At 35.3% G+C, this 14,822-nt stretch overlaps 2 protein-coding genes across 2 annotated transcripts; both read left to right on the top strand.

Moving 5' to 3' along the window:
* The first annotated feature begins 2,399 nt into the window (after positions 1–2,399).
* LOC126252220 (LWamide neuropeptides-like) lies at positions 2,400–3,224 on the top strand. The gene has a single exon (XM_049953091.1). The coding sequence runs from the start codon at positions 2,400–2,402 to the stop codon at positions 3,222–3,224; it is 825 nt and encodes a 274-aa protein (XP_049809048.1).
* A 1,821-nt stretch (positions 3,225–5,045) lies between these two features.
* LOC126252219 (uncharacterized) lies at positions 5,046–5,927 on the top strand. The gene has a single exon (XM_049953090.1). It carries the CDS (start codon positions 5,046–5,048, stop codon positions 5,925–5,927), a length of 882 nt encoding a protein of 293 aa, XP_049809047.1.
* The last annotated feature ends 8,895 nt before the right edge of the window (positions 5,928–14,822 follow it).

The following is a 14,822-nucleotide window of genomic DNA, read 5'->3' as shown; positions in this document are numbered from 1 at the left end:
AAAAACGCAAATATGGGAAAAACGCAAATATGGGAAAAACGCAAATATGGGAAAAACGCAAATATGGGAAAAACGCAAATATGGGAAAAACGCAAATATGGGAAAAACGCAAATATGGGAAAAACGCAAATATGGGAAAAACGCAAATATGGGAAAAACGCCAATGTGGGAAAAACGCAAATGTGGGAAAAACGCAAATGTGGGAAAAACGCAAATGTGGGAAAAACGCAAATGTGGGAAAAACGCAAATGTGGGAAAAACGCAAATGTGGGAAAAACGCAAATGTGGGAAAAACGCAAATGTGGGAAAAACGCAAATGTGGGAAAAACGCAAATGTGGGAAAAACGCAAATGTGGGAAAAACGCAAATATGGGGAAAACGCAAATATGGGAAAAACGCAAATATGGGAAAAACGCAAATATGGGGAAAACGCAAATATGGGGAAAACGCAAATATGGGGAAAACGCAAATATGGGGAATACGCAAATATGGGGAAAACGCAAATATGGGGAAAACGCAAATATGGGTAAACCGCAAATATGGTGAAAACGCAAATATGGTGAAAACGCAAATATAGGGAAAACGCAAATATGGGAAAAACGCAAATACGGGAAAAACGCAAATATGGGAAAAACGCAAATATGGGTAAAACGCAAATATGGGAAAAACGCATATATGGAAAAACGCAAATATGGGAAAAACGGAAATATGGGAAAAACGCAAATATGAGGAAAACGCAAATATGAGGAAAACGCAAATATGAGGAAAACGCAAATATGAGGAAAACGCATATATGGGAAAACATATGGAATTTATAAAACGCATTAGAGGGAAAACGAAAATGTGGTAAAATTGGGGATGCATAAAAAAAGCTAGTATTCCCCACATCTGCAGTTCTCCCTCTTATGCACTTCAATAACTTCAAATTTTTAGTTACCTCAAATCTGCCTCTTCTCAAAATGCGAATATGGGAAAAACGCAAATATGGGAAAAACGCAAATATGGGAAACACGCAAATATGGGAAAAACGCAAATATGGGAAAAACGCAAATATGGGAAATACGCAAATATGGGAAATACGCAAATATGGGAAATACGCAAATATGGGAAATACGCAAATATGGGAAAAACGCAAATATGGGAAAAACGCAAATATGGGAAAAACGCAAATATGGGAAAAACGCAAATATGGGAAAAACGCAAATATGGGAAAAACGCAAATATGGGAAAAACGCAAATATGGGAAAAACGCAAATATGGGAAAAACGCAAATATGGGAAAAACGCAAATATGGGAAAAACGCAAATATGGGAAAAACGCAAATATGGCAAAAACGCAAATATGGGAAAAACGCAAATATGGGAAAAACGCAAATATGGCAAAAACGCGAATATGGCAAAAACGCAAATATGGCAAAAACGCAAATATGGCAAAAACGCAAATATGGCAAAAAACGCAAATATGGCAAAAACGCAAATATGGCAAAAACGCAAATATGGGAAAAACGCAAATATGGCAAAAACGCAAATATGGCAAAAACGCAAATATGGCAAAAACGCAAATACGGCAGAAACGAAAATATGGGAAAAACGAAAATATGGGAAAAACGCAAATATGGCAAAAACGCCAATATGGCAAAAACGCAAATATGGCAAAAACGCAAATATGGCAAAAACGCAAATATGGCAAAAACGCAAATATGGCAAAAACGCAAATATGGCAAAAACGCAAATATGGCAAAAACGCAAATATGGCAAAAACGCAAATATGGGAAAAACGCAAATATGGGAAAAACGCAAATATGGGAAAAACGCAAAAATGGGAAAAACGCAAATATGGGAAAAACGCAAATATGGGAAAAACGCAAATATGGGAAAAACGCATATATGGCAAAAACGCATATATGGGAAAAACGCATATATGGGAAAAACGCAAATATGGGAAAAACGCAAATATGGGAAAAACGCAAATATGGGAAAATGCAAATATGGGAAAAACGCAAATATGGGAAAAACGCAAATATGGGAAAAACGCAAATATGGGAAAGACGCAAATATGGGAAAGATGCAAATATGGGAAAGACGCAAATATGGGAAAAACGCAAATATGGGAAAAACGCAAATATGGGAAAAACGCAAATATGGGAAAAACGCAAATATGGGAAAAACGCAAATATGGGAAAAACGCAAATATGGGAAAAACGCAAATATGAGGAAAACGCATATATGGGAAAACATATGAAATTTACAAAACGCATTAGAGGGAAAACGAAAATGTGGTAAAATTGGGGATGCATAAAAAAAGCTAGTATTTCCCACATCTGCAGTCCTCCCTCTTATGCACTTCAATAACTTCAAATTTTTAGTTACCTCAAATCTGCCTCTTCTCAAAACGCGAATATGGGAAAAACGCAAATATGGGAAAAACGCAAATATGGGAAAAACGCAAATATGGGAAAAACGCAAATATGGGAAAAACGCAAATATGGGAAAAACGCAAATATGGGAAAAACGCAAATATGGGAAAAACGCAAATATGGGAAAAACGCAAATATGGCAAAAACGCAAATATGGCAAAAACGCAAATATGGCAAAAACGCAAATATGGCAAAAACGCAAATATGGCAAAAACGCAAATATGGCAAAAACGCAAATATGGCAAAAACGCAAATATGGCAAAAACGCAAATATGGCAAAAACGCAAATATGGCAAAAACGCAAATATGGCAAAAACGCAAATATGGCAAAAACGCAAATATGGCAAAAACGCAAATATGGGAAAGACGCAAATATGGGAAATACACAAATATGGGAAATACACAAATATGGGAAAAACGCAAATATGGGAAAAACGCAAATATGGGAAAAACGCAAATATGGGAAAAACGCAAATATGGGAAAAACGCAAATATGGGAAAAACGCAAATATGGGGAAAAACGCAAATATGGGGAAAAACGCAAATATGGGGAAAAACGCAAATATGGGAAAAACGCAAATATGGGAAGAACGCAAATATGGGAAAAACGCAAATATGGGAAAAACGCAAATATGGGAAAAACGCAAATATGGGAAAAACGCAAATATGGGAAAAACGCAAATATGGGAAAAACGCAAATATGCGAAAAACGCAAATATGCGAAAAACGCAAATATGAGGAAAACGCATATATGGGAAAACATATGAAATTTATAAAACGCATTAGAGGGAAAACGAAAATGTGGTAAAATTATGGATGCATAAAAAAAGCTAGTATTCCCCACATCTGCAGTTCTTCCTCTTATGAACTTCAATAACTTCAAATTTTTAGTTACCTCAAATCTGCCTCTTCTCAAAACGCGAATATGGGAAAAACGCAAATATGGGAAAAACGCAAATATGGGAAAAACGCAAATATGGGAAAAACGCAAATATGGGAAAAACGCAAATATGGGAAAAACGCAAATATGGGAAAAACGCAAATATGGGAAAAACGCAAATATGGGAAAAACGCAAATATGGGAAAAACGCAAATATGGGAAAAACGCAAATATGGGAAAAACGCAAATATGGGAAAAACGCAAATATGGGAAAAACGCAAATTTGGGAAAAACGCAAATATGGGAAAAACGCAAATATGGGAAAAACGCAAATATGGGAAAAACGCCAATGTGGGAAAAACGCAAATGTGGGAAAAACGCAAATGTGGGAAAAACGCAAATGTGGGAAAAACGCAAATGTGGGAAAAACGCAAATGTGGGAAAAACGCAAATGTGGGAAAATCGCAAATGTGGGAAAAACGCAAATGTGGGAAAAACGCAAATGTGGGAAAAACGCAAATGTGGGAAAAACGCAAATGTGGGAAAAACGCAAATGTTGGAAAAACGCAAATGTGGGAAAAACGCAAATGTGGGAAAAACGCAAATGTGGGAAAAACGCAAATGTGGGAAAAACGCAAATATGGGAAAAACGCAAATATGGGAAAAACGCAAATATGGGAAAAACGCAAATATGGGAAAAACGCAAATATGGGAAAAACGCAAATATGGGAACAACGCAAATATGGGGAAAACGCAAATATGGGGAAAACGCAAATATGGGGAAAACGCAAATATGGGGAAAACGCAAATATGGGGAAAACGCAAATATGGGGAATACGCAAATATGGGGAAAACGCAAATATGGGGAAAACGCAAATATGGGGAAAACGCAAATATGGGGAAAACGCAAATATGGGTAAACCGCAAATATGGGGAAAACGCAAATATGGGTAAACCGCAAATATGGTGAAAACGCAAATATGGTGAAAACGCAAATATGGGGAAAACGCAAATATGGGGAAAACGCAAATATGGGAAAAACGCAAATATGGGGAAAACGCAAATATGGGAAAAACGCAAATATGGGAAAAACGCAAATATGGGAAAAACGCAAATATGGGAAAAACGCAAATATGGGAAAAACGCAAATATGGGAAAAACGCAAATATGGGAAAAACGCAAATATGGGAAAAACGCAAATATGGGAAAAACGCAAATATGGGACAAACGCAAATATGGGACAAACGCAAATATGGGACAAACGCAAATATGGGACAAACGCACATATGGGACAAACGCAAATATGGGACAAACGCAAATATGGGAAAAACGCAAATATGGGAAAAACGCAAATATGGGAAAAACGCAAATATGGGAAAAACGCAAATATGGGAAAAACGCAAATATGGGAAAAACGCAAATATGGGAAAAACGCAAATATGGGAAAAACGCAAATATGGGAAAAACGCAAATATGGGAAAAAGGCAAATATGGGAAAAAGGCAAATATGGGAAAAAGGTAAATATGGGAAAAACGCAAATATGGGAAAAACGCAAATATGAGGAACACGCATATATGGGAAAACATATGAAATTTATAAAACGCATTAGAGGGAAAACGAAAATGTGGTAAAATTGGGGATGCATAAAAAAGGCTAGTATTCCCCACATCTGCAGTTCTCCCTCTTATGCACTTCAATAACTTCAAATTTTTAATTACCTCAAATCTGCCTCTTCTCAAAACGCGAATATGGGAAAAACGCAAATATGGGAAAAACGCAAATATGGGAAAAACGCAAATATGGGAAAAACGCAAATATGGGAAAAACGCAAATATGGGAAAAACGCAAATATGGGAAAAACGCAAATATGGGAAAAACGCAAATATGGGAAAAACGCAAATATGGGAAAAACACAAATATGGGAAAAACGCAAATATGGGAAAAACGCAAATATGGGAAAAACGCAAATATGGGAAAAACGAAAATATGGGAAAAACGAAAATATGGGAAAAACGAAAATATGGGAAAAACGAAAATATGGGAAAAACGAAAATATGGGAAAAACGAAAATATGGGAAAAACGAAAATATGGGAAAAACGAAAATATGGGAAAAACGAAAATATGGGAAAAACGAAAATATGGGAAAAACGAAAATATGGGAAAAACGAAAATATGGGAAAAACGCAAATATGGGAAAAACGCAAATATGGGAAAAACGCAAATATGGGAAAAACGCAAATATGGGAAAAACGCAAATATGGGAAAAACGCAAATATGGGAAAAACGCAAATATGGGAAAAACGCAAATATGGGAAAAACGCAAATATGGGAAAAACGCAAATATGGGAAAAACGCAAATATGGGAAAAACGCAAATATGGGAAAAACGCAAATATGGAAAAACGCAAATATGGGAAAAACGCAAATATGGGAAAAACGCAAATACGGGAAAAACGCAAATACGGGAAAAACGCAAATATGGGAAATACGCAAATATGGGAAAAACGCAAATATGGGAAAAACGCAAATATTGGAAAAACGCAAATATGGGAAAAACGCAATTATGGGAAAAACGCAAATATGGGAAAAACGCAAATATGAGGAAAACGCATATATGGGAATACATATGAAATTTATAAAACGCATTAGAGGGAAAACGAAAATGTGGTAAAATTGGGGATGCATAAAAAAAGCTAGTATTCCCCACATCTGCAGTTCTCCCTCTTATGCACTTCAATAACTTCAAATTTTTAATTACCTCAAATCTGCCTCTTCTCAAAACGCGAATATGGGAAAAACGCAAAAATGGGAAAAACGCAAATATGGGAACAACGCAAATATGGGAACAACGCAAATATGGGAACAACGCAAATATGGGAAAAACGAAAATATGGGAAAAACGAAAATATGGGAAAAACGAAAGTATGGGAAAAACGAAAATATGGGAAAAACGAAAATATGGGAAAAACGAAAATATGGGAAAAACGCAAATATGGGGAAAACGCAAATATGGGGAAAACGCAAATATGGGAAAAACGCAAATATGGGAAAAACGCAAATATGGGAAAAACGCAAATATGGGAAAAACGCAAATATGGGAAAAACGCAAATATGGGAAAAACGCAAATATGGGAAAAACGCAAATATGGGAAAAACGCAAATATGGGAAAAACGCAAATATGGGAAAAACGCAAATATGGGAAAAACGCAAATATGGGAAAAACGCAAATATGGGAAAAACGCAAATATGGGAAAAACGCAAATATGGGAAAAACGCAAATATGGGAAAAACGCAAATATGGGAAAAACGCAAATATGGGAAAAACGCAAATATGGGAAAAACGCAAATATGGGAAAAACGCAAATATGGGAAAAACGCAATTATGGGAAAAACGCAATTATGGGAAAAACGCAATTATGGGAAAAACGCAATTATGGGAAAAACGCAATTATGGGAAAAACGCAATTATGGGAAAAACGCAATTATGGGAAAAACGCAATTATGGGAAAAACGCAAATATGGGAAAAACGCAAATATGGGAAAAACGCAAATATGGAAAAAACGCAAATATGGAAAAAACGCAAATATGAGGAAAACGCATCTATGGGAAAACATATGAAATTTATAAAACGCATTAGAGGGAAAACGAAAATGTGGTAAAATTGGGGATGCATAAAAAAAGCTAGTATTCCCCACATCTGCAGTTCTCCCGCTTATGCACTTCAATAACTTCAAATTTTTAGTTACCTCAAATCTGCCTCTTCTCAAAATGCTAATATGGGAAAAACGCAAATATGGGAAAAACGCAAATATGGGAAAAACGCAAATATGGGAAAAACGCAAATATGGGAAAAACGCAAATATGGGAAAAACGCAAATATGGGAAAAACGCAAATATGGGAAAAACGCAAATATGGGAAAAACGCAAATATGGGAAAAACGGAAATATGGGAAAAACGCAAATATGGGAAAAACGCAAATATGGGAAAAGCGCAAATATGGGAAAAAGGCAAATATGGGAAAAAGGCAAATATGGGAAAAAGGCAAATATGGGAAAAAGGCAAATATGGGAAAAAGGTAAATATGGGAAAAACGCAAATATGAGGAAAACGCAAATATGAGGAAAACGCATATATGGGAAAACATATGAAATTTATAAAACGCATTAGAAGGAAAACGAAAATGTGGTAAAATTGGGGATGCATAAAAAAAGCTAGTATTCCCCACATCTGCAGTTCTCCCTCTTATGCACTTCAATAACTTCAAATTTTTAATTACCTCAAATCTGCCTCTTCTCAAAACGCGAATATGGGAAAAACGCAAATATGGGAAAAACGCAAATATGGGAAAAACGCAAATATGGGAAAAACGCAAATATGGGAAAAACGCAAATATGGGAAAAACGCAAATATGGGAAAAACGCAAATATGGGAAAAACGCAAATATGGGAAAAACGCAAATATGGGAAAAACGCAAATATGGGAAAAACGCAAATATGGGAAAAACGCAAATATGGGAAAAACGCAAATAAGGGAAAAACGCAAATATGGGAAAAACGCAAATATGGGAAAAAGGCAAATATGGGAAAAAGGCAAATATGGGAAAAAGGTAAATATGGGAAAAACGCAAATATGGGAAAAACGCAAATATGAGGAACACGCATATATGGGAAAACATATGAAATTTATAAAACGCATTAGAGGGAAAACGAAAATGTGGTAAAATTGGGGATGCATAAAAAAGGCTAGTATTCCCCACATCTGCAGTTCTCCCTCTTATGCACTTCAATAACTTCAAATTTTTAATTACCTCAAATCTGCCTCTTCTCAAAACGCGAATATGGGAAAAACGCAAATATGGGAAAAACGCAAATATGGGAAAAACGCAAATATGGGAAAAACGCAAATATGGGAAAAACGCAAATATGGGAAAAACGCAAATATGGGAAAAACGCAAATATGGGAAAAACGCAAATATGGGAAAAACGCAAATATGGGAAAAACGCAAATATGGGAAAAACGCAAATATGGGAAAAACGCAAATATGGGAAAAACGCAAATATGGGAAAAACACAAATATGGGAAAAACGCAAATATGGGAAAAACGCAAATATGGGAAAAACGCAAATATGGGAAAAACGCAAATATGGGAAAAACGCAAATATGGGAAAAACGCAAATATGGGAAAAACGCAAATATGGGAAAAACGAAAATATGGGAAAAACGAAAATATGGGAAACACGAAAATATGGGAAACACGAAAATATGGGAAAAACGAAAATATGGGAAAAACGAAAATATGGGAAAAACGAAAATATGGGAATAACGAAAATATGGGAAAAACGAAAATATGGGAAAAACGAAAATATGGGAAAAACGCAAATATGGGAAAAACGCAAATATGGGAAAAACGCAAATATGGGAAAAACGCAAATATGGGAAAAACGCAAATATGGGAAAAACGCAAATATGGGAAAAACGCAAATATGGGAAAAACGCAAATATGGGAAAAACGCAAATATGGGAAAAACGCAAATATGGGAAAAAAGCAAATATGGAAAAACGCAAATATGGGAAAAACGCAAATACGGGAAAAACGCAAATACGGGAAAAACGCAAATACGGGAAAAACGCAAATATGGGAAATACGCAAATATGGGAAAAACGCAAATATGGGAAAAACGCAAATATTGGAAAAACGCAAATATGGGAAAAACGCAATTATGGGAAAAACGCAATTATGGGAAAAACGCAAATATGGGAAAAACGCAAATATGAGGAAAACGCATATATGGGAATACATATGAAATTTATAAAACGCATTAGAGGGAAAACGAAAATGTGGTAAAATTGGGGATGCATAAAAAAAGCTAGTATTCCCCACATCTGCAGTTCTCCCGCTTATGCACTTCAATAACTTCAAATTTTTAGTTACCTCAAATCTGCCTCTTCTCAAAATGCTAATATGGGAAAAACGCAAATATGGGAAAAACGCAAATATGGGAAAAACGCAAATATGGGAAAAACGCAAATATGGGAAAAACGCAAATATGGGAAAAACGCAAATATGGGAAAAACGCAAATATGGGAAAAACGCAAATATGGGAAAAGCGCAAATATGGGAAAAAGGCAAATATGGGAAAAAGGCAAATATGGGAAAAAGGCAAATATGGGAAAAAGGCAAATATGGGAAAAAGGTAAATATGGGAAAAACGCAAATATGAGGAAAACGCAAATATGAGGAAAACGCATATATGGGAAAACATATGAAATTTATAAAACGCATTAGAAGGAAAACGAAAATGTGGTAAAATTGGGGATGCATAAAAAAAGCTAGTATTCCCCACATCTGCAGTTCTCCCTCTTATGCACTTCAATAACTTCAAATTTTTAATTACCTCAAATCTGCCTCTTCTCAAAACGCGAATATGGGAAAAACGCAAATATGGGAAAAACGCAAATATGGGAAAAACGCAAATATGGGAAAAACGCAAATATGGGAAAAACGCAAATATGGGAAAAACGCAAATATGGGAAAAACGCAAATATGGGAAAAACGCAAATATGGGAAAAACGCAAATATGGGAAAAACGCAAATATGGGAAAAACGCAAATATGGGAAAAACGCAAATAAGGGAAAAACGCAAATATGGGAAAAACGCAAATATGGGAAAAAGGCAAATATGGGAAAAAGGCAAATATGGGAAAAAGGTAAATATGGGAAAAACGCAAATATGGGAAAAACGCAAATATGAGGAACACGCATATATGGGAAAACATATGAAATTTATAAAACGCATTAGAGGGAAAACGAAAATGTGGTAAAATTGGGGATGCATAAAAAAGGCTAGTATTCCCCACATCTGCAGTTCTCCCTCTTATGCACTTCAATAACTTCAAATTTTTAATTACCTCAAATCTGCCTCTTCTCAAAACGCGAATATGGGAAAAACGCAAATATGGGAAAAACGCAAATATGGGAAAAACGCAAATATGGGAAAAACGCAAATATGGGAAAAACGCAAATATGGGAAAAACGCAAATATGGGAAAAACGCAAATATGGGAAAAACGCAAATATGGGAAAAACGCAAATATGGGAAAAACGCAAATATGGGAAAAACACAAATATGGGAAAAACGCAAATATGGGAAAAACGCAAATATGGGAAAAACGCAAACATGGGAAAAACGCAAATATGGGAAAAACGCAAATATGGGAAAAACGCAAATATGGGAAAAACGCAAATATGGGAAAAACGCAAATATGGGAAAAACGAAAATATGGGAAAAACGAAAATATGGGAAAAACGAAAATATGGGAAAAACGAAAATATGGGAAAAACGAAAATATGGGAATAACGAAAATATGGGAAAAACGAAAATATGGGAAAAACGAAAATATGGGAAAAACGCAAATATGGGAAAAACGCAAATATGGGAAAAACGCAAATATGGGAAAAACGCAAATATGGGAAAAACGCAAATATGGGAAAAAAGCAAATATGGGAAAAACGCAAATATGGGAAAAACGCAAATATGGGAAAAACGCAAATATGGGAAAAACGCAAATATGGGAAAAAAGCAAATATGGAAAAACGCAAATATGGGAAAAACGCAAATACGGGAAAAACGCAAATACGGGAAAAACGCAAATACGGGAAAAACGCAAATATGGGAAATACGCAAATATGGGAAAAACGCAAATATGGGAAAAACGCAAATATTGGAAAAACGCAAATATGGGAAAAACGCAATTATGGGAAAAACGCAATTATGGGAAAAACGCAAATATGGGAAAAACGCAAATATGAGGAAAACGCATATATGGGAATACATATGAAATTTATAAAACGCATTAGAGGGAAAACGAAAATGTGGTAAAATAGGGGATGCATAAAAAAAGCTAGTATTCCCCACATCTGCAGTTCTCCCTCTTATGCACTTCAATAACTTCAAATTTTTAGTTACCTCAAATCTGCCTCTTCTCAAAACGCGAATATGGGAAGAACGCAAATATGGGAAGAACGCAAATATGGGAAAAACGCAAATATGGGAAAAACGCAAATATGGGAAAAACGCAAATATGGGAAAAACGCAAATATGGGAAAAACGCAAATATGGGAAAAACGCAAATATGGGAAAAACGCAAATATGGGAAAAACGCAAATATGGGAAAAACGCAAATATGGGAAAAACGCAAATATGGGAAAAACGCAAATATGGGAAAAACGCAAATATGGGAAAAACGCAAATATGGGAAAAACGCAAATATGGGAAAAACGCAAATATGGGAAAAAGGTAAATATGGGAAAAACGCAAATATGGGAAAAACGCAAATATGAGGAAAACGCATATATGGGAAAACATATGAAATTTATAAAACGCATTAGAGAGAAAACGAAAATGTGGTAAAATTGGGGATGCATAAAAAAAGCTAGTATTCCCCACATCTGCAGTTCTCCCTCTTATGCACTTCAATAACTTCAAATTTTTAATTACCTCAAATCTGCCTCTTCTCAAAACGCGAATATGGGAAAAACGCAAAAATGGGAAAAACGCAAATATGGGAAAAACGCAAATATGGGAAAAACGCAAATATGGGAAAAACGCAAATATGGGAAAAACGCAAATATGGGAAAAACGCAAATATGGGAAAAACGCAAATATGGGAAAAACGCAAATATGGGAAAAACGCAAATATGGGAAAAACGCAAATATGGGAAAAACGCAAATATGGGAAAAACGCAAATATGGGAAAAACGCAAATATGGGAAAAAAGCAAATATGGAAAAACGCAAATATGGGAAACACGCAAATATGGGAAAAACGCAAATATGGGAAAAACGCAAATATGGGAAAAACGCAAATATGGGAAAAACACAAATATGGGAAAAACACAAATATGGGAAAAACGCAAATATGGGAAAAACGCAAATATGGGAAAAACGCAAATATGGGAAAAACGCAAACATGGGAAAAACGCAAATATGGGAAAAACGCAAATATGGGAAAAACGCAAATATGGGAAAAACGCAAATATGGGAAAAACGAAAATATGGGAAAAACGAAAATATGGGAAAAACGAAAATATGGGAAAAACGAAAATATGGGAAAAACGAAAATATGGGAATAACGAAAATATGGGAAAAACGAAAATATGGGAAAAACGAAAATATGGGAAAAACGCAAATATGGGAAAAACGCAAATATGGGAAAAACGCAAATATGGGAAAAACGCAAATATGGGAAAAACGCAAATATGGGAAAAACGCAAATATGGGAAAAACGCAAATATGGGAAAAACGCAAATATGGGAAAAACGCAAATATGGGAAAAAAGCAAATATGGAAAAACGCAAATATGGGAAAAACGCAAATACGGGAAAAACGCAAATACGGGAAAAACGCAAATACGGGAAAAACGCAAATATGGGAAATACGCAAATATGGGAAAAACGCAAATATGGGAAAAACGCAAATATTGGAAAAACGCAAATATGGGAAAAACGCAATTATGGGAAAAACGCAATTATGGGAAAAACGCAAATATGGGAAAAACGCAAATATGAGGAAAACGCATATATGGGAATACATATGAAATTTATAAAACGCATTAGAGGGAAAACGAAAATGTGGTAAAATAGGGGATGCATAAAAAAAGCTAGTATTCCCCACATCTGCAGTTCTCCCTCTTATGCACTTCAATAACTTCAAATTTTTAGTTACCTCAAATCTGCCTCTTCTCAAAACGCGAATATGGGAAGAACGCAAATATGGGAAGAACGCAAATATGGGAAAAACGCAAATATGGGAAAAACGCAAATATGGGAAAAACGCAAATATGGGAAAAACGCAAATATGGGAAAAACGCAAATATGGGAAAAACGCAAATATGGGAAAAACGCAAATATGGGAAAAACGCAAATATGGGAAAAACGCAAATATGGGAAAAACGCAAATATGGGAAAAACGCAAATATGGGAAAAACGCAAATATGGGAAAAACGCAAATATGGGAAAAAGGTAAATATGGGAAAAACGCAAATATGGGAAAAACGCAAATATGAGGAAAACGCATATATGGGAAAACATATGAAATTTATAAAACGCATTAGAGAGAAAACGAAAATGTGGTAAAATTGGGGATGCATAAAAAAAGCTAGTATTCCCCACATCTGCAGTTCTCCCTCTTATGCACTTCAATAACTTCAAATTTTTAATTACCTCAAATCTGCCTCTTCTCAAAACGCGAATATGGGAAAAACGCAAAAATGGGAAAAACGCAAATATGGGAAAAACGCAAATATGGGAAAAACGCAAATATGGGAAAAACGCAAATATGGGAAAAACGCAAATATGGGAAAAACGCAAATATGGGAAAAACGCAAATATGGGAAAAACGCAAATATGGGAAAAACGCAAATATGGGAAAAACGCAAATATGGGAAAAACGCAAATATGGGAAAAAAGCAAATATGGAAAAACGCAAATATGGGAAAAACGCAAATACGGGAAAAACGCAAATACGGGAAAAACGCAAATACGGGAAAAACGCAAATATGGGAAATACGCAAATATGGGAAAAACGCAAATATGGGAAAAACGCAAATATTGGAAAAACGCAAATATGGGAAAAACGCAATTATGGGAAAAACGCAATTATGGGAAAAACGCAAATATGGGAAAAACGCAAATATGAGGAAAACGCATATATGGGAATACATATGAAATTTATAAAACGCATTAGAGGGAAAACGAAAATGTGGTAAAATAGGGGATGCATAAAAAAAGCTAGTATTCCCCACATCTGCAGTTCTCCCTCTTATGCACTTCAATAACTTCAAATTTTTAGTTACCTCAAATCTGCCTCTTCTCAAAACGCGAATATGGGAAGAACGCAAATATGGGAAGAACGCAAATATGGGAAAAACGCAAATATGGGAAAAACGCAAATATGGGAAAAACGCAAATATGGGAAAAACGCAAATATGGGAAAAACGCAAATATGGGAAAAACGCAAATATGGGAAAAACGCAAATATGGGAAAAACGCAAATATGGGAAAAACGCAAATATGGGAAAAACGCAAATATGGGAAAAACGCAAATATGGGAAAAACGCAAATATGGGAAAAACGCAAATATGGGAAAAACGCAAATATGGGAAAAACGCAAATATGGGAAAAAGGTAAATATGGGAAAAACGCAAATATGGGAAAAACGCAAATATGAGGAAAACGCATATATGGGAAAACATATGAAATTTATAAAACGCATTAGAGAGAAAACGAAAATGTGGTAAAATTGGGGATGCATAAAAAAAGCTAGTATTCCCCACATCTGCAGTTCTCCCTCTTATGCACTTCAATAACTTCAAATTTTTAATTACCTCAAATCTGCCTCTTCTCAAAACGCGAATATGGGAAAAACGCAAAAATGGGAAAAACGCAAATATGGGAAAAACGCAAATATGGGAAAAACGCAAATATGGGAAAAACGCAAATATGGGAAAAACGCAAATATGGGAA

Source organism: Schistocerca nitens, chromosome 4 (genome assembly GCF_023898315.1).
Source record: "Schistocerca nitens isolate TAMUIC-IGC-003100 chromosome 4, iqSchNite1.1, whole genome shotgun sequence".
Taxonomy (NCBI): Eukaryota; Metazoa; Arthropoda; class Insecta; order Orthoptera; family Acrididae; genus Schistocerca; species Schistocerca nitens.
The sequence above is the reverse complement of the archived record's forward strand: the minus strand, read 5'-3'. Positions and strand labels throughout refer to the sequence as shown.